The sequence below is a fragment of the Microtus pennsylvanicus genome, chromosome 11 (genome assembly GCF_037038515.1).
Source record: "Microtus pennsylvanicus isolate mMicPen1 chromosome 11, mMicPen1.hap1, whole genome shotgun sequence".
Taxonomy (NCBI): Eukaryota; Metazoa; Chordata; class Mammalia; order Rodentia; family Cricetidae; genus Microtus; species Microtus pennsylvanicus.
Window position 1 is genome coordinate 32,678,788 of NC_134589.1, and position 24,633 is coordinate 32,703,420.

The window sequence follows — 24,633 nt, forward strand, 5'->3', positions numbered from 1 at the left end:
CAAAAAACAAAAGACATTCTGGGGTCTGTAGTTCCGTGGCCTTTCCTAAGCTGGATTGGTCCATCAGAAGATGCCCTTCAATTGCAACTCGCTGCTTCTGTGGCATGGCCAACGGCACATCATCACACATCTTTCAGGTTACCTGTGACCTACACACGACAGCTTGAAGTGTCGCTTGGAATAAAGCAACCAGTTAAAAAGCATGTCGTTTGGAAAGGTTCAGTAAGATAGCCATTTGGAAAACCACAGAGGAAGGGAGGAGCCCCAGATACCACTCTGGTCTTTGTGGGTTTCCTTGCACACAATGATCTTTAGAATATTTCATCTCTGATACTTTCCTGTTGTGACCTTTGTCAATCATATCTACAACCTGCCTCCGCCTTGAATGGAGGCTTAATTTTTTTCAGATGTATGATGTTGGTCACATGTTATCAAGAGAGAAAAATACATTTTTTTTTAAAAGGAGCTCTGGTAAAGTTTTATTAAAGGAAAACTTTTTACTTTTCACCAGTCTGTTCTGGCATGCTTCTAATAATGTCAGAATCACCTGGGTCAATGATGGCCAGTGTGCATACTCTGTAGTATTTTCCACACGCTGTGCCCAACTCAATGTTATTGCCACTGTAGTGATGGACACCAGTTTTAGCCAACATGGCATAGTATTCTATTTCAGATTTCCTCAAGGCGGGGCAGTTGTTGGCGAGGATCACCAATTTCGCTTTGCCCTGTCTGATCATCTTCAGAGTCTGTTTGTATCCCAGCACGTACTTCCCACTTTTCATAACAAGCTGGAGCCGAGAGTTGATCGACTCCAGAGACTTTTTCGTCTTCTTTGCTGCCACCATCTTCCTGCCTTAGGTGCGGGACGGCCCCCAACCAAGACCAGCCGCCAAGATGGCCGGGGAGCGAGAAAGGCAGAAAAATACATTTTTTTTTGTTGTTTTTTAAGAAGATATAACCAAAACTTAGTCGGGCAGTGGTAATGCATGCCTTTAATCCCAGCACTTAGGAGGTAGAGACAGGTAGATCTCCGTGAATTCAAGGCCAGCCTGGTCTATAAGAGCAAGTTCCAGGACAGGCTCTGAAGCTACAGAGAAACCCTGCCTCAAAAATCTCCCCCCCAAAAGATATATCCAAAAACTTATGGGTAAATGGTTGTATATGATCTATTTTTGTGAATTTCTAATATATTCATGATACATGTGACTTAAGAATGATTTTTAGACTCATTGTATTTTATCTATATGAGTGTTTTGCCAGCATGCTTGTACGTGAAAACGTGTGACTAAGGAAGAAGGTGCCAGATCCCCTGGAATCTGAGATGTGGATTTAGGGATGGTTGTGAGCCGCATGTAGGTGTTGGGAATCAAACACGGCCTCCGGAAGAACAGCAAATGCTCTTAACCTCAGAACCATCGCTCCAGAATGATGTTTTTAAAAACATATTTCTGCAAATGGAATGTAGTCTTAAATGACCTGCTGGTTCGTGCTTCATCTCACTTAATATGATTGGAGCCAAATGCAGTTTCAAAAATGCTAGGCCTGGGACTAAAGAGATGGCCCAATGGTTAAGAGCATCTGTTGCTTTTCCAGAGGACCCAAGTTCAGTTCCCAGTGTCCATGCTGAGCCTCTCAGAGCCACCAGTAACTCCAGCTTCAGGGAACCCCACTCCTTCTTTTGCATAACTGCACACATGTGACATACACACTTGCACACATACGCACACACATAAAGTAATAAAAACAAGCCTTACAAAATGAAATACTAGTCCTTTCGTTGGAGAAGACAAACACGGGCAGGTCAGGGAGGATGGTAGTTATCCCGCTGTAGTTTCTCAATCCTTCCCTACTTTGTAATCCAAATCAAATGTTACATTAAGGCAGCAAAGGATGACCTAACTTGGCAGAAGCCCTGGCGGGAGGTCCTGGGTGGGTCCTACCGGCAGATGGCGCGCTGAACACTGGGAGCCTCAGGCCCCACTTAGGCCCCGCCCTGACTCCGCCCAGGCCCCACCTACCGCCGTCACGCGCTGGCCGGCTGGGTTCAGCCTGTTGCTGATGCTGCGGGGCTGTATTCACCATGGGGCTGGCATGTCGAGTCTATCCTGTCCGATTGTGGCTGCTGCTGCTGTCGCTCCTACTGGGCCTCGGCGCAGGTAGGTTCCCGAGAAAGGCGGACCAGTGGTGGGTGCCTCCTTCTCGAATTTGTTACTGAATTCGTGATCTTTTTAAAAAACACATTTCCCCCTCCCCCCCCCGTTCTTCCCTTGCATTAATTTATATCGCTTTTGAATCTTCTAATTTTTATTTATGTTTTAGTTCAAAGTTCCTTTTCTGCCATTTCCTGGTTCTAGGTGCTTCCTCTACGCGGAGGTAGAGGTGGTTGTACAAAAACATACGGTTTCAGGAAACTGCTGATGAGTGAGACTTTAAGGTCTAAAGGCCACCTCCCGTTTCTGCTCGGTTGACTGCCTAGTGACTTGTAGAGTCATTTGATTGAACTGAGATCAGAGGCCAAAGAGACCCCTGCAAATCCTACTATGCGTGAGGTGTTGCTTTGAAACCCTCTGCTGGGTTAGAACAGACAAAATATCAGCAGACTCCACTGGCCTGTTTTGGGGCAAATGCAAATTTGTGTTTTGCGGAATGATTTGGAAGTGGACTTTCACTTTATTTACTTATTTTTCCGAACCAGGGTTTCTCTCTGTAGCCCTGGCTGTCTTAGAACTAGATCTGTAGACCAGGCTAGCTTTGAACTCAACAGAGATCTGCCTGCTTCTGCCTCCTGAGTGCAGGGATTAAAGGCGAGCACCTCCACTCCTGGCAAAATCATTTTTTATTTTTGTTTTGCCTGTATGTATGTTTGTGTTACTATGTATGTACCTGGTGCCCTTGGAGGTTAGAAGAAGGCATTGGATCCATTGGAATTGAAGTTACAGAAGGTTGTGAGCTGCCATGTGGCTGCTGGGACTCGAACCCAGGTCCTCTGGAAAAGCAGACAGTGCTCTTACCAGCTGAGCCTGCTTTCCAGCCTTTATTTATTTACTTATTTATTTTGCATTTTTAAAAATTTGTTTTGTGAGTGTGGAAGGGGTTTGCATGTGCCACATTGTGTGTGTGTGTGTGTGTGTGTGTGTGTGTACGCGCGCATGCGCGCGCGTGCATGCGTGTATACACGCAGTCAAAAGATAACTTGGGTAAATCAGTTGCCCTACTGTGTGGCTCCCGGGGATTGAACTAAGGTTTCCAGGCTTGGTGGCAACTGTCTTTTACCCCCTGAGCCATCTTACCACTCCCTGATTTTTCAGTCTTACTGCAAGAAAAATATTTCCTAGTCTAAATCAAGAACTGAAAATTCTAATTGGTCCCAAACTGGCCCCTTGCTGTTAGGAAGCTGCCTACCAGGTCTGCGTTTCTCTTATGGAGAACGGGGACTCACTTAGCCCTACAGTTTATGCTTGGGAAAGGGAAGGTGTTCCTTCCCCAACCCCCTTAAATTCAACAGTAGTCACTGCCTGGGAAGGGAGAGAAACGCCAGGGGTAGATGCCAGGGTCTTCGGCCGTATCGGTCATTTTCAAGGAAACTGTAATTGCATGATATTTTATAAACACAGCCACACCTGTCATTTTTCAGCCTCTTTTTTTTTTGACTCCTTAGTTGTTTTCTGGCATGTACACGTGTACGTGTATATGTTTATGTGTGTGTTAAGATTTCTTGTTTCTCCAGTTGGCCTCAAACTCAGCATGTGCTTAGGCAGGACATGGACTCCTGACCCTCCTGGCTTCCATCTCCCCAGTGATAAGATTATAAGCCTGGCCATAAGACAGCAGCATCTTTTCACCCACCTCTATCTCTTCCTGCTGGGCCCACTTTTTGTTCTTTTACTTGCTGAAGATGCTTGAAAGCAGGAAGGAGAAGGCAGCGAAAAGCAGAAGCCAGGCAGGGATTCTTCCCTCTATCTCCCATACCTACTTGCCCCACCCCCACCCTGTCCATCCCCCCCTTGGCTGGGAACTGAACCCAGGGCCTGGTACAAGTCACGCCAGCTTTCCACAACTGAGCTTCACTCTCAGACTTCTTCTTTTACAAATGGTCTCACTATGTTGCCCAAGAGAGAAGTGTTGAGTTTCTCTTTTCCATAGCTGAGGTCTGTGGGTTTGTTTATTTGTGTGTTTTTGAGCTTGGGTTTCACTTTGTAGCCCTGGCTGACCTGGAACTCACTTCATAGACCAATCTGGCCTCTAACGCACAGAGATCTACCTGCCTCTGCCTCTAAAATGCTGGGATTAAAGGGTACACAAGCATGCATTCCTCCTTCCTTCCTTCCTTCCTTCCTTCCTTCCTTCCTTCCTTCCTTTCCTTTCCTTCCTTCCTTCCTTCTCCCTTCCTTCCTTTTTTCCTTCTTCCCTCCTTTCTTTCTCTTCCTCCTTTCCTCCCTCCCTCCTTCCTTCCTTTCCCCCCTCCCCCTTCCCCCTCCCTCCCTCCCTCCCTCCCTCCCTCCCTCCCTTTCTTCCTTTTGTCTTTGTGTTTTCTTATCGGCGTATATACTGAGTAGGTGAATGACCTAAAGCATACAAGATCATCTCTAGCCTGGATGATCATCTTCACCAGGCTTGAAACTCATGCGGGCATTAGATATTCCTCAGGAAATGACACTGAGCTTCAGTTTCAGGAGCTGCCATCGACTGGCCCGCACAAGAAGGCAAGGAAGCGTGGGATTATGTGACCGTCCGAAAAGATGCCCACATGTTCTGGTGGCTCTATTATGCTACCAACCCTTGCAAGAACTTTTCAGAACTGCCCCTGGTCATGTGGCTTCAGGTAAAGTAACTTCTTTGCCTTCAAGTCAGGCCCCCTTATACCTCTCTACTTGGTTCTTACGAGCATCCATCTTGCCAGCCTGGGCTCAGTTTGGTCCAGCCAGTCCCAAGGGCTCCTCACGTGCCACTGAGACAGCTTGAAGCAAGGGTGTGCCAAAGGGAAACCCTGTTTACTGGTCTTAATTTCATTCATTCATTCATTTTGAAGACAGGATCTTGCTCTGTAGCCTAGTGTGGCCTCGAACTCTTGGCAATCCTCCTGCCTCTGCCTCCCAAGTGCTGAAGTTATGGGTGTGCACTCCTGTCCCTTACTTTCCAGGGACGTTTTATATTGAGTCCAGACAGTTTCAAGGGCCCTTACTGAAAGCTGCCAATGATACACTTGGCTTTCGACAGACATTGGTGTCTGAAAAGTTCTGAACCGAAGGCTGAGGTATCCCAATCCTGCTCACTTCTCCCTCTTCACACAGTCTTGGGCCCCAACTTCTTGTACCCAGAGAAGCCATCTTTTTTTTTTAACTTTGAGATTATAATATAATTACAACATTTCTCCCTTTCCTCTCCTCCCTCTACCCCATCCATGTACCGTTCCTTGCTCTCTTTGAAATTCATGGCTTCTCTTCTTATTCATTGTTTTTTTTTTGTGTGTTTTTTTTTCTTTTGTTTTTTTCCATACAGGGTTTCTCTGTGTTGCTTTGGAACCTGTCCTGGAACTCACTCTGTAGACCAGGCTGGCCTTGAACTCACAGAGATCCACCTGCCTCTGCCTCCCGAGTGCTGGCATTAAAGGTGTGAGCCACCACCACCAGGCCTTTTCATTAATTATTATTGCATGTTTGTGTATATATATATATTTTTTTTCTAAATATTACACACCAGTTTTTGTGCCTTAGCATGAATGTGAGATCACACCCTTCTTCTCCGTGGTGTGTTCGTATTTTAACCCTGAATTCTACCTCTAGGGCTGAAGGCAGAAACCTGTAAACTGTTTAGGGATAGGCAGAGATGCTGTGGCATTCTTATGTTCCCCTATGGTGGCCTCGCCCACCCAGAAGACTAATCTCTTGGGAGGGGCTGAGGTACCTTGAAGTTCTGGATGTCTCACCTATAATTAGGGCACCCTGGTACTCACCTCTGTGGGATATGGGTGAGGCTTCCTTCTCAAATGCCTGCCGGAACTGAGGCCTTGCCCCAAGGCAGGTCACTGAAGACTTCAGGTCTTGATGAAGTGAAGATCACCAGTTTCGCTGTAGGATCTTTACAGCCTCTGTGGGGGAATGGAAATATGGCTGGCCTGGTAGCACAGCTGAAGATGTTCAGGAGTGGAATCCACGTGCCTCGGGTCTGGCAGCTGGTTTTGAATGTGTGGCATAGTTTCCCGGAAGAGCAGCCTGGGCCTGCTGTTGGAGACGCCTGGGTTTTCAGCGCCCTCCTTCCACTTTTAGCCACAGGGAAAACACTTCCCTTCTCTGGATTTTAGTTTTCTTAGTGGGGGTGGGGATTTCAGTGGTTTTGAGAATCTTTGTTAATCAGCAGAGGAAAAAGGAGAAGTGCTGAGACCAGGGCTGAGTGGCCACCGAGCCCTAGGTGAGTGGCTGCTGAGACCAGAGTGGAGAGGCTGCTGAGCCCTAGGTGCGCGGCTGCCTCTTTGTCCCCAGCTACTCCAGGGCACTTTCTGTTTTTCCAGCAACCGGTTTGAAGCAACCGGTTCCAGTGGTTCCAAGTTTGCCTTCCCTGAAGAAGGCCCTGGGTTCTGTCCCCAGCACTACAGAACACAGCATGAAATCAAAACCGGAATTGCAAGGCAGCATTTTGAGTGACCACGGAGCTTTCTTTCTTTGTGCTGTCTGCCCCGAGTGTCTGCCTGGCTTGGGAGGGTGCCGTGTGTGGCTTTGGTTGGGTTAATCCTCCAGCTGAGATGCTATATGAAGGGTAATGGCTGAAGACACCAGTCTGCTCTTCTGCTCTTCTCCTCTTCCCCAGAGGCCTAAGGAAGAAAAATAAAATATGTTTGAGGAGGAAACAGTTAATTTAGATGAAAAAAATCTAGTTAGCAGCCTTGCGAGGGCGCATGAGGTGGCATCCTGGGGCAGTGACGTTCTTTGAGAATTGAGGTCAGAGCATAGTAAGCTATTTTGGGGATAGTAAGCTATGTTTCAAGTCATTTAAGCATTTCAGTTCATCACTGATGCATTTATCATATTTCAGGGGACCTGTGTCACCCCGAGTCTCAGCTGTACAGATCAGCTGTTTCCAGAGTTTCTGGGGGGAGATTTTTGTGATCATTTATTGTTATTATAATTATTTTTATTCAAATAGCAGGGACTTCAGCTATGGCTCATGAGAATTTGAATTTAGATATCCGTCACTCAGGTACAACCTGAGTCAGTGGGGCTAGTGCTGTGGAAGTGGCGGCAGGAGGATCCCTGGAGCCCACTGGCCAGCCCGGCTAGCAGAACTCATCAACTCGAGGTTCAGCGAGAGACCCTGTCTTAAAATGTAAGGTAGAGAGCGACTGAGGCAGACACTCAGTGGTAACCTCTGGCTTCCCTGTGTGTGCGCGCGCACACACACACACACATGCACACACAGTGGAATCTTCCAGTCAGCTTCTCCTAGCTACTGGAAAAGGGAGCAGAAATGGAAAATGGAAATTCTCTTCCAATGGCCCAGATCCCGACATTCTCAGTCATGTTTGCTGCCAACTTTGGCTTTTGACCTGCCCACACTGATAAGTCTCTCCGGCCGCCATTCGAGGGTACGCATTTCACTAGTGGCCTGTGCGTTTATTTTGGAGCCACACCGCTTCTGAAGTTGTGATTCTAAGTGGCCACGTGACTCATCGTGCAGGTGTGGTTCCCCCCCACACACACACACACATACACACACACACACACACACACACACACACACCCTCGTCCCTATGGTAAGACATCCGAGTTGCGCCCTGCCCCCTGGTGCTATTCGTGGCACAACAATGGATATCTCCAGCTGCTTTGCAATCTTTTCATCACTGTATTAAGAAATCTTAGCATGTGAAGTGCTTATAATCACAGGGCAGCTGGAGGTTAGTGACAGTTCACAGCATTAGTGTGGGCAACACCTGGCCGACAACACCTGGCCGACAACACCTGGCCGACAGGGCCTGCTGTCTTCTGCCAGTCCTGCCTCCCCTTCGTCCCGTCTTCTCTTTTTGGGAAGGGCAGTGTCTTGCCCAGGCTAGCCTTGAACTCAGTAATCCTCCTGCCTTTGCGCGCAGTGCAGGGATTATGGGTGTCTGTCACACCCCAGTCAGTCTTTAGATTTCCCTGGCTTCCCCTGTGCCATCTGATTCTTCCCTTTCCCTTCTTCCTTCTGTACCCATCCTTCCGTACCCTGAGACACTGTATACTAGGGCACGTCTCTGACTCCACCCAAAACGCTTTCCTCATCCCTGCCCCCCAGCTCATGTGGATCCCCTAGAAAAGCTCCCTCCTTTTCCCTGACCATCTCCCAGAAGACCTTTTCCCGTCATCAAGCCCGCCCCATTTTGCCTGCCTGCTTGAGCACATAGGAACCAGTGCCTTTTGCAGTTTGGGGGCTCTGGTACTAATCTTCAGTTGAGTCCTACCTCTTTGCTGCCCATATAAACCCCTTCATGTCACGTGCTCCCACCCCGAGACTTGTGCATTGGCTGTGGTGTACACAGAGATGAGGCTTATCCAAAGTGCCCCTCAGGCTTGTTACCTGGCCGTCCACTGGGTCCCTAAGGAGAGAGTCTCCCAGCTTTGGGCTGAGGGGAAGGAAAGAGTCAAAAAGCCCAATTTATAGTTCCAGTGGAGCCTACAGTTGCTCAGGGGCCCAGGGCCAAGCTGTTCTATCCCTCTTCGTGCTTTTGGGCTCTTTGAAATGAGAGAGATTTAGAGATGTGTTTTGAAGGTCTCTTATGATGCTAGAACCGGTGAGCCCCAGGGCAGGCCTGAGTTTAAGTTCATAGAACCAAGAGGCAGGAAAGGCCACCTCGGACCTCTAAAGTCATCTCCGTTCTTCCCAGGAGAGACTAGCTTAGTTCCTGCAGGAGTTTGGTGGATACAGAAGCTCCTGGAAAATAATGGAGCTGGAGAAAACATGTCCTTTGCTTTTAAATTTTTGTTTGTAGCTTAGGATGACCTTGAGCTCCTGATCCCCCTGCCTCATCCCCTCAAGTGCTGGGATTGTAGATGTGCGCCTCCTCGCCCAGCTAAAAACATGTCCTTTGTACAGGCCGGTGCAGCTGTCACTAGGTGTCCAGGTGTTTTCCTGGGTGTGCACATCTGTCATAATAACCAGGACTTGGTTGCATTTTCTCTGGGTTAATATCCATTTCTTTCTCTTCCACAGGGTGGTCCAGGAGGTTCCAGCACTGGATTTGGCAACTTTGAGGAAATCGGGCCTCTGGACACCCATCTCAAGCCACGGAATACCACCTGGGTATGATAACATCCCTCAACTATCCCATCATCCTCTCAGAGGCTGGGCCCCATCGCTCCAGCCAGGCAGGGTGGGGCCACAGAGTTAGCAGTCCTCCCTGGTGGGCTTTCTTGAGACCGTGGATCCCTACACACAGCCTTCTTCTAGCCCAGCTTCTCCCATGTCTCTGAATGAGTGACCTACAGTTGTCTCTTGCCTTTTCCAACTCGGTGACCTGTCTCCACTGCCCTTCAGAAACATCTAGCCACGGCTGGGGCTCAGTTCATTGTAATATGATGCCTGTCTCATATGCACAGAGCCTTGGGTTCAAACCCCAGCACTGTAAAAACCAGGCTTAAGAATGAACACCTATAGAGGGCGAAAAGTTCAAGGTAAATCTTGGCTGTGTAGCAAGTTCAGGGCTAGCCTGGGCTACATGACACCCTGACTCAAAACAAACAAAACTGAGTCAGGCAGTGGTAGTGCACATTTTTAATCCCAGCACTCTGGAGGCAGAGGCAGGCAGGTCTCTGAGTGGGAGGACAGCCTGGTCTACAGACCGAGTTCCAGGACAGCCATGACTACACACACAAAAAAAAAAACCAAAACAAAACAACAACAACAACAACAACAAAAACAAGCCTGAAATCCCCTGGCAGCTGATGCTGGCGACCTTGTGATGCACAGGTGGCCATCTGCAGCCTCAGACCTGCACTCCCACCATCTGCTGCTGCTGTCAATTTTCTTTCTCCTTCCCCTCGCATCTGGACTTCATCAAGCTTGCAAGTCCCTTGTCCTCTTCCCCCCACACCCGCCTTTGTTATTTTCCTAGTTCTTTGTGCCCCCCCCCAACCCATCCCTTCCTTCAGTAAGCATCCTCACTCTCAGTTCACAGCCTGGCCGAGTCCTGCTGATTAGCTCGTCCTGAGCTCTCCCTGCCCTGCCGCACTCAGCACTCAGCGCTGCGTGTCCTCCAGTGTCCCCAGGCTCCTCGGGTCCTCCTCCCATCTGGTCCTCCTGCAACAGTCTCTCTTGGCCCGAAACACTTCTAATCTTGCTGCTGGAGTGCGAGAATCATCACTCCCCTCCCCAGCCTTCTTCCCACACCTGGAACCAAAGGCAGGAAGACAGGAGCAGAGAGCCCGAATGAGGAGGGGCTTGGGGTCCAGTCTTGACGCCGCTGTCTGTCCTCTGTATGATTGCACGAGTTCTGGGCCTTTTTGGGGTTTCTGTTTACACATCCCCAAGGATCCTTCCAGATGTGCAATTTAGAATTCTCATCCTCTTTGAAAAACTTAGTTCTTGCAGTGTAAACAGGAAGATGGGCCAAGGTGGAGATTAGATTCATCTTGAAGAAAACTGCTATGTGATACCCATATTTTTTTTAAAAAATATTTTTGAGACATCATCTCATGAAGCCTAAGCCAGCCTCCAGTTTACTGGGTAGCCACGATGCCCTTAAACTTCTGATCCTCTAGCCTCTACGTCCGTGTGCTAGGATGATAGGCATGGTCCACCACCCAACTTTATGCAGTGCTGGGGATCGAACCCCTTCAGGCATGCTAGGCAAACATTCTAATGCTGAGCTGCATCCTCAGCCCATGCAGTCTGCATTCCACGTGTATGTTCGTTCCCTCCGATTACTGCTCAGACTGATCCAGCCTGGTGCTCCCCGCACTGTTCCCTGTACATGTGCTTCTGAGACGTGGTGGCCTAAAGGCTTTGTTCCTGTGTGTGCGTTCATCTTGTCTCGCCTTTCTTTGCTGCAGTTTATATTCCTGTCCCCTTGGGTTGCTGTTGTTTTGAAACAAGGTCTCTTATTCTCTTATCGGTCTGAAATTAACCATTTAGGTTACACTGCCGAGTGAGACCCATCTCCACCTCCTCGGCACTGGAGTTACAAGCATGCACTACCTTGCCCAACTTTTTTTTTTTTTGACATGGGTTCTGAGGATCAAACTCAGGATGGTATGCTCATTTGGCAAGGACTTTACTAACTGGGCTATTTCCCCAGCCCCTAAAATCACTTCAAGGAATAAGATAAAATCGGCACACTGGTGTTATCGTAGATGTGGTTTTGCCAACTTGCTAGGAAAATCACTGGTGACTAACCGCCTGTTGCAATGGTTGTTTCTTCGGGGTGCCTGCAGCTGCAGTCGGCCAGCCTCCTGTTTGTGGATAACCCTGTGGGCACTGGCTTCAGTTACGTGAACACTACCGATGCCTACGCGAAGGATCTGGACACGGTGGCTTCAGACATGATGGTTCTCCTGAAATCCTTCTTTGATTGCCATAAAGAATTCCAGGTAATTCTTCAGCTCAGCCGTGAAAGACGAGCAAGAGGGACAAGGAAACCTTCAGAATATTAAGCTCCCAAAAAAGTTCAGTGCCATGGGGCAGCCAGGACTGCGTAGAGAGTCCCTGTCTCAAAAACAAAAGCAAACAAAAAGAGTTCAGTGGCAGCTGGTTCTCATAGACTTCCTCTTTTCTTCCTGGGTTGTGGGCTCTGACTTTCTATCGCTCAACTAGATGTCAATAATCAGATCGCGGGCAAAGACAAGCAGACTGGGTTTATCTACCCCTACACACTATAGAGATCTGGAGATAGTTCCTATGAGTTGAAAGGCAATCCGGGTGTTTTAACTCTTCATAAATTCTTTTCCTTGCTAGACGGTTCCGTTCTACATTTTCTCAGAATCCTATGGAGGGAAAATGGCTGCTGGTATCAGTCTAGAACTTCACAAGGTAAATGGGAGGTGACTTTGTGGTGATGGTTTGGAACAAAAAAATAGCAAGAGTTGTGTTCAGATACCTACCTGATACTGAACAGGCCTTGTTGTTCTGTTTTGTTTTTTTAATTATTGTGTGTGCATGCCATGGTTGTGTGGGTGTGTGTGGTGAGTTGGAGGCCAGAGGGCAATTCTCAGGAGCTCTCTCCTACTGTGGGTTCTGGGGATCAAATTAGGTTGTCAGGAATGGCGTCTTGTGCTCATACATACCTGCAGGTAAACACTCATACATAGAAAGTAAAAAGAGATACATTTGTAAAAGATTTCTTTAAAAAAATTCTATGTGTATGAATGTTTTGCCTGCATGTACGTCTGTGTACCAAAGACGTGTATTTGTATATGTATATATCCGCATGCCTGGTACCCACAGTGGCCAGAGAAGGGTACTGGATCCCCTGGAACTGAAGTTGTAGCCAGTTGTGAGCTGCCATGTGGGTATTGGGAATCGAACCCAGGTCTGCTGTCCTCTGAAAGAGCAGCTAGTGTTCTTAACTGCTGAGCCATCTCTCTAGTCCCTACACCTTTTTTTGTTTGTTTGGTTTTGGTTTTTTTTTGTTTTTTCAAGACAGTGTTTCTCTGTAGCTTTGGAACCTGTCCTGGAAATAGCTCTTGTAGATCAGGTTGGCCTCAAACTCACAAAGATCTGCCTGCCTCTGCCTCCCAAGTGCTGGGATTAAAGGCATGCACCACCACCGCCCAGCCCTACACCTTTTTTTTTTAAAAAAAAAGATTTATTTCTTTATTTATTTAATGTATGCGAGTGCTCGATCTGTATGTACACCTGCACACCAGAAGAGGGCATTACAACCATCTTGCTACAGATGGTTGTGAGCCACCATGTGGTTGCTGGGAATTGAACTTGGGACCTCTGGAAGAACAGCCAGTATTCTTAATCTTTGAGCCATCTCTCCAGCCCCCACATCTTTTTTTTTTTTTTTTTAATGTCAGAATATAAGCTAGCTAGGTGTGGTGGGCACACACCTGTAATCCAAACACTAGGAGGCTGAGGAAAGAAGTTGTGAGTTTGAAGCCAGCCTGGGCTACACGCTGTCTCAAAGACAGAAGAACTCATCTATCAGATGGCACCCACCACTCTTTAGTACTTTGTAATACTTGCTGCTCACACCCATGACATCCTAGCCAAAGTGCAGTCACACTGTGACCTGTCTCCATCAATGGGTCCCCTCCTTTTTCCTGTACCCCTGATCTGACTTCTTTCCATGGTCCCAGCATGTCTTTTAAGCTAGTTTGTCCAAGCGAGTACACCGTCCAGATGAGTGACGTCTGGCTTCGATGTCCCTATGGGCTCTTCATCCAGCACAGTCTCCTTTCCGTATATTCACAGCATTTAGCTTTTGCTCGCTTCCCCTTGGCAGCCTCTTAGTCTCTTTATTTTATCAGATACACATAACTGTGACCCATACATACATGATACCCCAGCTCATATTCTTATATTATATTCAACTGTTTAATAATATTCTGTGGGGATATTTTCACTTTGTTGGTTTTTTTTAAAGATTTATTTACTTATTAAGCATACAATGTACTGCTGGCAAGGAAGGCACAAGGTCTCATTACAGATGGTTGTGAGCCACCATGTGGTTGCTGGGAATTGAACTCGGAACCTCTGGAAGAGCAGCCAGTGCTCTTACCCTCTGAGCCATTTCTCCAGCCCCTTCACTTTGGTTTTTTAGGCACCTCTGCTTTGTCTTGAGTTTTATCACATATGGTGATGGTTCATGTGCCCATCTTCCTAGTGCATGTTTAGGTTGTGTCCAGCATTCTGTTTGGGGATTGCTGTAGAGAAAGATAGCCTTCCTGTCCTGTGAATGGTACCCATCCTCAGGATTGTCCTGCTGAGCCCCAGCCTCTGTGACTGCTACTTGGCAGTGGTATCTCTACCCAAGGGGCCCCTGAGCACCTTGGGAGGCTCCCAGACTTCACGACGTGGATATCCTTAGCCTCCCAAAGATAACTAGGGACAGACCCCATACCTGTCCCAAGGGCACCCATGAATAAGGTGGCAGGGGCTGCCGTCACATGTGTGGTCTTCTGATGCCTGGGGAAGCTTGACCAGTGTGAGTTAGGGGAAGCCATGAGTATGCACCTGTGCTGAGGAGGGATGGGAGCCGTGGTACCCTTGGTCAAAGCATTTCTTGACTCTTCTTTCAGGCTGTTCAGCAAGGGACCATCAAGTGCAACTTTTCCGGGGTTGCCCTGGGTGATTCTTGGATCTCCCCTGTGGGTAAGTATTTGGTTTTAGGCCTCTCTCTTTTTTCCTATCCCTGTTTCTGTCTGTGACTTTGGACTTACTGGGTGACTTCTGGGAAAACACAGTGAAAGGTCTGTTTGCCTCCAGCACCAACAGACTGAAAGATTCCATCCAAGTCCTGCTTGGTGGGCCAGGGAGCTTATGGGTGTTGCTTACAGGAGCCTGGGTGACTCTTGTACAACTGTGTACTGAAAAGTCCTGCCCCTAGGCAATTAAAAAAATTTTTTTTGAGACAACATCTCTCTACATAGTTCTGGTGGTCCTAAAACTCACTCAGTAGACCAGACTGGCCTCAGACTCAGAGATCCACCTGCCACTGCCTCAGAAGTGCTGAGGTTAAAGGAGTGTGTCACTGTGTCCGGCACAGGCAGTGTTTAAAAATGAGTGTTGTGGATAATGATGATGAGTGGTGTGTGTGTGTGTGTGTGTGTGTGTGCGCGCGCGCGCGCTCTTGCACACGCGTGCATTGTGTCTGTGCGATCGTGACGGGGTGCCGTGGTGCATATGGAGAGGTCAGAGGACAACTTTGTGGAGTTAATTCTTCTGCATTTATGTGGCATCTGGGATTTTAACACGGGTCACTAGGCTTGTACCTTGTACAGTGAATGTCTTTTTCCTCTGAGCCATCCTGCTGGCCCCCCAGGCAAGTTGAACCTCATAGATTTGAGTATTTCTAAGATGATATGTAGTAGGGCAGGCAGTAGTGAGTTTGGAGTCTACAGGAAGGGTCTTGTCAAAGTCTTGTGGTCTCCTTTCCTCCCTTGATTGCTCTTTTATCACAGACCTAACTAGCCGCCGTGTAGTTCCGTTTATTTTGTTACCTTGACTACAGTTCAAGGTCTCTGATAGGTCACCCTAGGCTGCTCTGCAGTGTGCTGGTGACCAAGTCAAGCCTGGGAGAAACAGCCATCCCGCAGGGCTGTGCTGTCCTGATAAAATAAGGGGGCAGCAGAAGTTTCTGGGTTCTTGGGAAAGCATCACAGAGAGTAGTCATTCCCACAAGGTATGCCGGGCTGAATCGTCATTGGCATCGCCTCTGCGACCAAGCTGAGTTCTCTGCTGTGACTTTCCCAGCAAAGGCATCGAAGTTTACAGTAAGAGATGGTTATGAACACTCAGGGATGGTGAAATCCTCCCTCAGACAGCTTGAGTGGCCTCGGAAAGAGGAGACCCAGTTCTGTGTGACTCAGCACAGGTAAATCTGTGTCGCTCGTCCCCTCTAGCATCCTGACTCTAGACGAGCATGCGCAGTGAGGTTTCCATGCATGACCTGCGGTGGTGGCGAGGCGAGGTTGGTGTCAGGTCTTGCAGCTCTGAGGTCTGCACTTTTGTAATCCTTTAGGAGCACAGGCGGGAGTGGTCTATCTAAGATACGATCGGGGTGTGGCTTCAGGCACCTGGCCAGGTGCCTGGGTTCCTTCAACCTCAGCACCATGGCCGTGTGGAAGAGTGTACTGTTCTGTGTTTGGAAGAGTGAACTGTTCTGTGTATTAAGGACATGTTAGTGGTGGTGGTGGGTGGGTGTGAGATGTATGCACGTGGTATATTAATACATGTGTGCAAAAGCATGTGCCCTTTAGTGCGTACAAGCATAAGCCAGAAGGGGACTTCAGATGTCCTTGTCTGTCACTCTCTACCGTATGTATATCTTTAAGCACAATTCTTCGAGATTTTATTTGTTTTTATTTCGTATATGTGGGTGGTTGCCTACATGTATGTCTATGCACTGTGTGCATGTAGTGCCCTGAGGGGCCAGAAGAGGACATCAAATTCTCTGGGACTGTAGTTACAGGTGGTTGTGAACCACCTGATCAGATCAAACTTGTTCATCTGGAAGAGTGGAGCTATCTCTCCAGTCTTCCACCTTATTTCTTGAGATAGGGCATCTCCCTGGACCTGGACCTATTACTGGTAGCCAGCAAGCTTCAGCAATCTTCCTGTCTCTGCCCCACACTGTGCTGGGACTGACTGTAGGCGCATGCAACCAAGCCTGGCTTTGTATGTGGGTGCTGGGATTTGTATGTGGGTGCTGGGATTTGTATGTGGGTGCTGGGATTTGTATGTGGGTGCTGGGATTTGTATGTGGGTGCTGGGATTTGTGTGTGGGTGCTGGGATTCGTATGTGGGTGCTGGGATTTGTATGTGGGTGCTGGGATTTGAACTCAGGTCCTCATGCTTGTGCAGCTAGCACGCTTACCTGCTGAGCCATCTCCCCAACCCCCATTTTTGGACATTTGTCTGCAGCAGCCTCATCCTCTGGTCATGAGTTGCCAGATATTCCTCTGGGGGCTAAATGGCTCCTAAGTCGGGAACCGCTGTTCTAACAAAAGGTAACTTTTTGTTGTTTTTGTTTGTTTTTTTCTTTTTTTTCAATTGGTTGGTCAAGACAGGCTCTCATGTAGTCTAACCTGACTCAGATTTGCTTTATAGCTGATGCTGGCCTTGAACTCCTGGCTTCTTGCTCTTGTCTCTTGGCATTTTGAAAGGAAGCCAGAGGGATGGTCTTAGCTAATTTTTTAAAAGATTTGTTTGTTTGTTTTCAAGACAGTGTTTCTCTGTAGCTTTGAAGCCTGTAAACCAGGCTGGCTTTGAACTCGTGGAGATCCGCCTGCCTCTGCCTCCTGAGTGCCAGGATTAAAGGAGTGCGCCACCAACACCCGGCTTTTACGATTTATTTATTTTATGTACATGAGTGCTCTATCTGCATGTACACCTTTACACCAGCAGAGGGCATCATTCCCACTGCAGATGGTTGTGTGGGTGCCGGGAATTGAACTCAGGCCCTCTGGAAGAACAGCCAGTGCTCTTAACCTCTGAGCCATCTCTCCAGCCCCAAGACATAGCTAATTTGTACTCATTTGGTTTTCTTTAGATTCAGTGCTGTCCTGGGGACCTTACCTGTACAGCATGGTAAGTAGGTGGGTGCACCACACCACAGTCTCCCTGGGAAACAGCACCACTGCCTTCCTTGGGCTCTGACCTCCTTTGGTCTTCAGAGAGAGTGTACTAGTATTATTACTGCTGTGAGCTGACAGAAAGCACCTGAAGGACAGGAGGATTCGTTTGGCTTACGGCTGGAGAGGGTGTGATTCGTCATGGCAAGGAGGATATAGTGGCAGAGATGGGAGGCTGCTTGCCTGTGTCCAGGTAGATCAGGGAACAGAGAGAGACATGCCAGTACTCGATGGGTATTCTTTCCCCCTTTATGTTCGGTCTGGGACCTCAGTCAATGTTATCCACATTCACACCTCAGTTAATATTTTCTGGAAGAATCCTCCCAGACACACCCAGAGTCGTGCCTCGCTAATGCTTCTAGGGATTTCTTTTGAAAAATTGTATGTCATGTGTGTTTGTTGCTGGGAATTGAATCCTCAGACACGCAAAGCAAGCCCTCTGCCATCTGAGCTTAGCCCCAAGTGTTGTGTCATGTCTCCCCTCCCCCATCCCAAGGCTGGATCTCATGTGTCCTATAGCTTCTTATCTAGTCTACCAACTGAGTTACATCCCTAGCCCCCAAACCCATGTAGACCAGAAAGACCTAAAACTCACCGAGATCCACTTGCCCAATACACAATCTTGAATTCTCTTGTTCTTATGCGGCTTTTCAGATACCCCTCCCCGACAGCTGAAAGGTCATTTTAAACCTAAACCCTCAAGGGCCTACTATCTTGATTCATGTAACAGTCTACTTTGTTTCTTTCCTCAGTAAGTATGTGACTTAGGGCTGGGGATGTAAGTCAGTGGAAGGTCACGGCCTAGAATGCACAAGGTCCTGGGTTTGACCCCAGCACCTCTCTGACGCTTCTGACTCTGTCCTCTTTAGCTGAGCTCCCATTTTTCCTTGCTCTTCACTTGCTGTAGCTGGTACCGGACTCACACTCCCTAATCAAGTGGGCTTTTTGTCCTCCGTTTATCTTCCAGTCTCTCCTTGACGACCAAGGCTTGGCCGAGGTGTCCGAAGTTGCAGAGCAAGTCCTCGATGCTATAAACAAGGGCTTCTACAAGGAGGCCACTCAGCTGTGGGGGAAAGCAGAAACGGTCATTGAAAAGGTAAACATCGAGCATGGCTTGGCTTTGTGCCTGGAGGATGGGACCCATGGTTGGAGTTGTCAGGATCACACCTGTCCCGGGCTTCCCACAAGTTTAGAACCTCCTGTATGCTGAGTGATAATCTAGAAGGTTGTAGCCATGACGCAGTAACCCTTTATAGGGTCAGAAAACCTCCTAGGCTTGAAAGACCTTGTTCCTGACTGAATGTTTGGATTTTGTAAGAAAGACTGCCTCAGCCAGGCGGTGATGGTGCACACCTTTAATCCTAGCACTCTGGAGGCAGAGGCAGGTAGATGTCTGTGAGCTTGAGGCTAGCCTGGTCTACAGACTGAGTTCCGGAACAGCCAGGGTTACGCAGAGAAACCCTGTCTGGAAAAACCAAAATATGAAAAAAAAAATTTTAATTAAAAAAAAAAAAGAAAGACTGTATGGTGGCCAAGCAGAATGGTACATTTGTGTAATAGCCTAGCACTTGGCAGGTGGAGTCAGGAGAGTCAGAATTTCAGGGTCACTTCTGCTACATCGTAAGTTTAAGGTCATCTTAGGCTACACAAGACCCTGAATCAAAAACAAAACAACAAAAACCCAACAAACAAAAAAATATGGTCCAGTGACTTATGTGTCTTAGTTAGGGTTTTTTTGTTTGTTTGTTTTTCAAGACAGGATTTCTCTGTTGGCTGTCCTGGAACTTGCTTTGTAGACCAGGCTGGCCTTGAACTCACTGAGATCTATCTGCCTCTGCCTCCCAAGTGCCGAGATTAAAAGTTTGCCACTGTTAACTGCCCCACTTAGTTAGGGTTTCTATTACTGGGAAGAGACACCATGACCATGGCAATTCTTACGAAGGGAAGCATTTAATGGGTGGCTCAATTACAGTTTGAGAGGTTCAGTCCATTATCATCATCGTGGGACAGGGCAGCGTGCAGGCAGACATGGTGCTGGAGAGGTAGCTGAGAGTTCTACATCTTATGCAGGCAACTGGGCTTGACTTGAGCATATGTGAGACCTCAAAGCCCATCTTCTATAGTGACACTTTCCCTCCAACAAGGCCACACCTATTCCAGTGGGTCACACCTCCTAATAGTGCCACTCCCTTTAGGGACCATTTTCTTTCAAACCACCATAGTTGGTAGTGCACGTCTGTAATCCAGCACTTCTGAAGTAGAAGAAGCAGGAGGATCAGGGGTTCCATCCCTGGTGGCATAGCAAGTTTGAGACCATCCTGTACAACAGGAGATAACGTCTCAAACCAGAAGAAAGAGACTGCCATGCTCAGGAGGATGTATATTTTAAAGACAATGTATTTTCTTACTTGGATCCTTGCCAAGTAGTATTCTGCTTTGAGTAAGAGCGAAAAAAAAAAATACAGTGGCCAAGAGGACTCTGCCACTCGGCTCCCTGTACGCTGATACGCAGGTCCTTGCATTCCAACAGCGTCTGGGCTCCCATGAGCTGTGTGCTGCAGGTGCGTGGGCGGTACAGCTGCCGTCTAAGCCTTTACAGGGACTTTCTTACTAGTCCAGTACATTTGTGAGCTTAAGGTCATCCTTGGAAAGCCAAGCACTTTTCTGTTTTGCAACTTCACCAGTGGACAGAGAAAGACACCATCCGAATGTGCTCTTTATTTCAGAATACAGACGGGGTAAACTTCTATAACATTTTAACTAAAAGCACTCCCGAAGCCTCTATGGAATCGAGCCTTGAATTCCTCCGAAGCCCCTTAGGTGAGTATACCTTGCCATGGTTGGTCTCTACCCAGCTTCTGCGCAGGAAGACCTGTCCTGTTACTAACATGCATTTATATAACAGAAGGATTTTTCAGTGGTTTGAAGTATATTCACAGAGTTGCACAGTCATCACCTCGATCCAGTTTTAGAATGTTCCCATCACCCCAAAAAGATCCCACACATCTGTTTGCAGTCACTTCTCCTTCCCACTCCCAGCCCCAGGCGATCACCGAGCTGCTTTCTTGTCTCTCTGGGTTTTGGCTTTTCTCAACATTCTATATAAATGGAATCATACAGTAGCTTTTGCCTCTATTTTTTATCTGGTTGGTTGGTTGTTGTTCTTCCTTAGCATAATCTATTTGAGAAGCAATTTAAGCACTGATCTTAGCCAAAGGGCCAGGGAGCACTGGGAGCCAATGCCTTTTGATGATGGAAGGTTAGGGATGGTACCCAGGAACTAGAGCGCACTGAACGCGTGCTCTGCCAGCGAGCTGCACCACAGGAGAAGGAAGCTGTTTCTGCTCACTGAACTGCAGTGTCACATCCCCACAGGGCTGACTTTAGTGGTCGCTCAGCTGGCTGAGCTTGGGTTTAGTTGCAGAATGCCTGAACCCCTCCCCCAGTCCACTCTCTGTTCCTTGAGTCCCCTTCTCATCTGACTTCCTTGGCCTGTCTGTTCAGGGTAGTCACAGTGGCCCTGCAGTGTGCAGACTGCAGTTATCAATAACCTATCCGATTTCAGCCTGCTTCTGGCCTCCTTTCTCCCCTCCACGTGGATAAAAGTGGCTTTTCCTGTGCCATCTCCCCCAGTAGCTTGGGAGAGATGTCTCTGGGGTCCTGCTCCCAGGCCTTTGACTCACTGTGTACCCATTTGCTTTTAGTTCGGCTTTGTCAGCGCCACGTGAGACACCTCCAAAAAGACACCTTAAGTCAACTCATGAATGGCCCCATCAGAAAGAAGCTCAAAATTATCCCTGAGGATTGCACCTGGGGAGGTACGTGAATGGCCTAATCAAGTGTCGTTTGTGTGTGATGGATGGGGGCTGTGGGGAGGGGGATGCAATTTGAGAGCCCTTAATTCGTAGCCTGGGTTTCCTTGGTGATGGCAGTCTGTTGTAAGTCAAATCCTGTTCCTGTCTGCAGCGGATGTAGAATCAGTCAGTGACGTGACCAAAGCAGATCAGAGTATGGGGCTGGCGGAGAAGTGGGTGGGAAGTGGTACGTGATTGGTTATGAGTCGATTGTTGTCGAAGCCTAGTATGGATGCACGGGGACTATTGCACCCTTTACCTTTGTAACACAGTGAGGTGATACACACCTCAAATTCCCAGTCCTTGGCAGACTGACATCGTATCACAAGTTTGAGGCCAGCCTGGGCAATTTAGCAAAACGCTGTCTCTAAAAAAATTAAAACGCCGGGGAGATGGCTCATTGGTTAGAGGCACTTGCCATCAAACCTGTTGACCTGACTTCAGTCTCTGGGACTCAGTGTGCTAGAAGGAGAAAACTGACTCCTGGAAGTTATCCGTTGGCCTCTACCTGTGCCCCGTGGCATGTATCTGTCTCCACCCCCACCCACCATCAGTAAATCAGTAGGTTTTTTTTTAATTATGACAAAACAATGCTGCATTTTTATTAAAAATTCTACAGCCGGTCACGTGAGATTTCTAGCCAGACGTCCTTTGAAGGACATCAGATGGTCCATGTACATAGCGGGGTTTGCCCAGTTCCCATGCTGGCCTTTCAAACATTCTGGTGCTCGATATGGTCCTGCCATGTCTGTGTTCTGTGGTCTGGAGGTCACAGTGTGGAAACCAGCCAGACAGAAATCCTGGGCAAGATCCTCGTTAGTCCCATAGGGGCATTTGTTTGGTCTGCGACCGGGATACCCCAAGACTATTAAGGTCAGAGGCCCCTTCTCAGATTGCCCCTCTTGTAACTGCTGAGAGCTATGGGTTTTGTTTTCATTCTTCATTCATTCATTCATTGATTCTGCTTTTGGTTTTTGGTTTTTCCAAATAGGGTTTCTCTATGTAATATACCTGACTGTCCTGGAACTCACTCTATAGACCAGGCTGACCTCAAACTCACAGAGATCCGCCTGCCTCTGCCTCCTGAGTGCACCACCACTGTCCAGTCAGACTGTTTGGACCTTGGTCCTGACTTTGTTAGGGTTCATGGGCCACTCCCTCATAGTCCGCATCACTGGAGCTCATCCTGACCTAGAATCCTCATGTCTCTGCATCAAGTAAAAAGCAGACTGTGGTGTTAGATGCTGCAGGGGGCTCAGTATCGTGGCAGACACCTGCAGTCAGTCCCAGTTCTCAGCAGGCCGAGGCAGGGCAATTGAGAGTTCAAGGCCTGCATGGGCTACATAGTAAATGAACAAGTAATGTCTTAATAAGTAGTCAGGTGTAGTGGCTCACATATGTGAACTCAGCACGTGGGAGGCTGAGGTAGGAGTATCACAGTAAGTTCCCGGTCAGTCTGGATTAGAGTGAGACTCTGTCTCAAGAAAGAATCAAATCAGGACAGGAGAGATGTAATGCCCTTGCTGTTCTCGCAGAGGTCCTGAGTTTGATTCCCAGCACTCGCACTGGGTAGCTTACAACCTGTGACTCCCGTTTCAGGAGATCCAGTGCCCTCTTCTGGCCTCCACGGGCCCTGCACGCATGTGGTGCACCTAAGTGTACACAGGTGCTTGGAAGCACGCGCACGCACATAAATACAAACTAAATCTTTTTTTAAAATCTAAATGATGAAAAAGGACAAGCTGTCCTTGGCTACAAGTTGCAGTTGGTCAACCAGGCCCGAATTCGAGCCTTAGCTCACCAGTGGCTGGTTATTTCCACTTGGCTGTGTTCCTGAGCCTCCCTGAGCCTCTTTGATTTACTTACACTTTGTCCAGGCGCCTTATCTTCCAGCGTAGTGATGAAGAAGTAGGAATTGCCTCTGTAATATTTACCTAGTCCCATGCCTTTCAGATAAATGGCGGTGACTGTTATGTTGTCATCAGTTATGATAGGGGGTCAGGTGGTCGGGCAACAAGAATCTGTGCTGTGTTGTCTGACAGGCACCTCTTAGTCATCTGCCTTTCCTAAAGGCCTGCTTTGCAGAAGCTTAGGTCTGGTTCGGTTTATGGTACGGTAACCCCATGTTCAGGTTCATTGCTTGTGACAAGGCCCCGAGACTACATAGCAGCAAACTCGCTTCAGCCCAAAGTACAGTATATTCCCAAGTGGACCAGCTGAAAGTGTTTCTGGGCCTCTGCCTCTCTGTTTCCTTCTGCAGATTCCAGTTCCTTGTTGCACATGGCAAGCTCCCAAGCAAAGGGACCGTGTGCGCTCTTTCTGTTTCCTTTCCACCCAGCTATTGCTGGCCAGTTGAGTTGGTTCCTCTTTGGAGCACCTGGCATACAGCCTTGGTTGGCTACCATATCTTAGGATGCTTGGGTTGAAAGATATTTCTTAATCTGGCCCATTCTAACCTGCTACCTCTCTCTCCTGCTTTTGTAGGCCAATCATCTTACGTCTTCATAAGCATGGAAGGGGACTTCATGAAGCCTGTCGTCCACATTGTGGATGAGTTGTTAGAAGCTGGGGTCAATGTGATTGTGTATAATGGACAGCTGGATCTCATTGTGGACACCATGGGTAGGCGCCAACTCTGAGGGACGCGTGGAAGCAATCACGGGTCAAGCTAGAACAAAATGGCCTTGAATACATTAGCCTTGGGTTGGTGGCATTGATATCAGGAGGAATACCATTTCCTGCTACATCCATCAACCCCTGATGAGTCTCTGTGGCATGAGTAATAAAAACTCAGAGAGAGAAGTTGGGGTTCAACTCGAAAACCAGAAAAGCAAGGCAACCGAGCCACTAGAGAAGTTTTCCCTCTACCAAGGCTGAGTGACTGCAAAATTGTAGACCAAGCTGGCCTCGAACTCACAAAGATCCACCTGCTTCTGCCTCCCTAGTGCTTGGATTAAGGCATGTGACTTCCTAGAACTGGGGTTAAAGGCGTGAGCCACCACTACCTGGATTTGTTTCTGTATTGATCTTGTGTAGCCCAGGGTAGCTTTAAACTCATAGAGATCCCTCTGGCTCTGTCTCCCAAATTCTGGGATTAAAGGTGTGTGTCCCCATTGTCTAACCTCAAATGGCTTTAGCTTTGCCTCTGGTCTTCAGGCAAGATTTATTTCCAAAATACAAATAATATACCACTACAATTCTCGAGCTGTGACTCATGGGAGAATTCTAGGTGTTTCTAATTCTGGGGTGCCTGGGTATGATTAAAGGAAAGAATAATAGCCTGCCACCCTCCTGCCAAAGCCTTCCTGGCTCTTGAATATGCAACTTCATTGGGGGAAGGCTTTACCTGTGCAGTGTTACAGGTGTTAAACACTAGCCACTAACCACCCTTATTTCCAAGATCCCAGGAGAACTGGTCTCTGTAGGATCTCAGGCAGGATCCTATTGCTTTATCTGAAAGCTACATGCTTTATCTAATGGCAGTAGAGTCCTGTGGGTGCTTAGAGACCAGATCT

General features: G+C 47.9%; 2 protein-coding genes across 2 annotated transcripts in view; one reads left to right on the forward strand and one right to left on the reverse strand.

Annotated features, from left to right (window-relative positions):
* Positions 1–449: 449 nt before the first annotated feature.
* On the reverse strand, positions 450–916 carry LOC142831854 (large ribosomal subunit protein eL30). The gene has a single exon (XM_075942269.1). It carries the CDS (start codon positions 843–845, stop codon positions 498–500), a length of 348 nt encoding a protein of 115 aa, XP_075798384.1. The 5' UTR covers positions 846–916; the 3' UTR covers positions 450–497.
* A 1,105-nt stretch (positions 917–2,021) lies between these two features.
* Positions 2,022–24,633, forward strand: part of Scpep1 (serine carboxypeptidase 1) — a 29,188-nt gene continuing 6,576 nt past the window's right edge. Inside the window, exons 1-11 of the mRNA XM_075991141.1 lie at positions 2,022–2,156; positions 4,668–4,822; positions 9,181–9,270; positions 11,400–11,555; positions 11,920–11,994; positions 14,211–14,283; positions 17,183–17,220; positions 18,232–18,360; positions 19,991–20,084; positions 20,969–21,082; positions 23,603–23,740. Of these exons, the coding sequence (XP_075847256.1) occupies positions 2,081–2,156; positions 4,668–4,822; positions 9,181–9,270; positions 11,400–11,555; positions 11,920–11,994; positions 14,211–14,283; positions 17,183–17,220; positions 18,232–18,360; positions 19,991–20,084; positions 20,969–21,082; positions 23,603–23,740 (1,138 nt within the window). The 5' untranslated portion in view covers positions 2,022–2,080. The remainder of the gene's footprint in view (positions 2,157–4,667; positions 4,823–9,180; positions 9,271–11,399; positions 11,556–11,919; positions 11,995–14,210; positions 14,284–17,182; positions 17,221–18,231; positions 18,361–19,990; positions 20,085–20,968; positions 21,083–23,602; positions 23,741–24,633) is intronic.

Excerpts from the sequence above, each read along its gene's own strand:
- LOC142831854 (XM_075942269.1), bottom strand. The coding sequence starts at position 845 with ATGGTGGCAGCAAAGAAGACGAAAAAGTCTCTGGAGTCGATCAACTCT.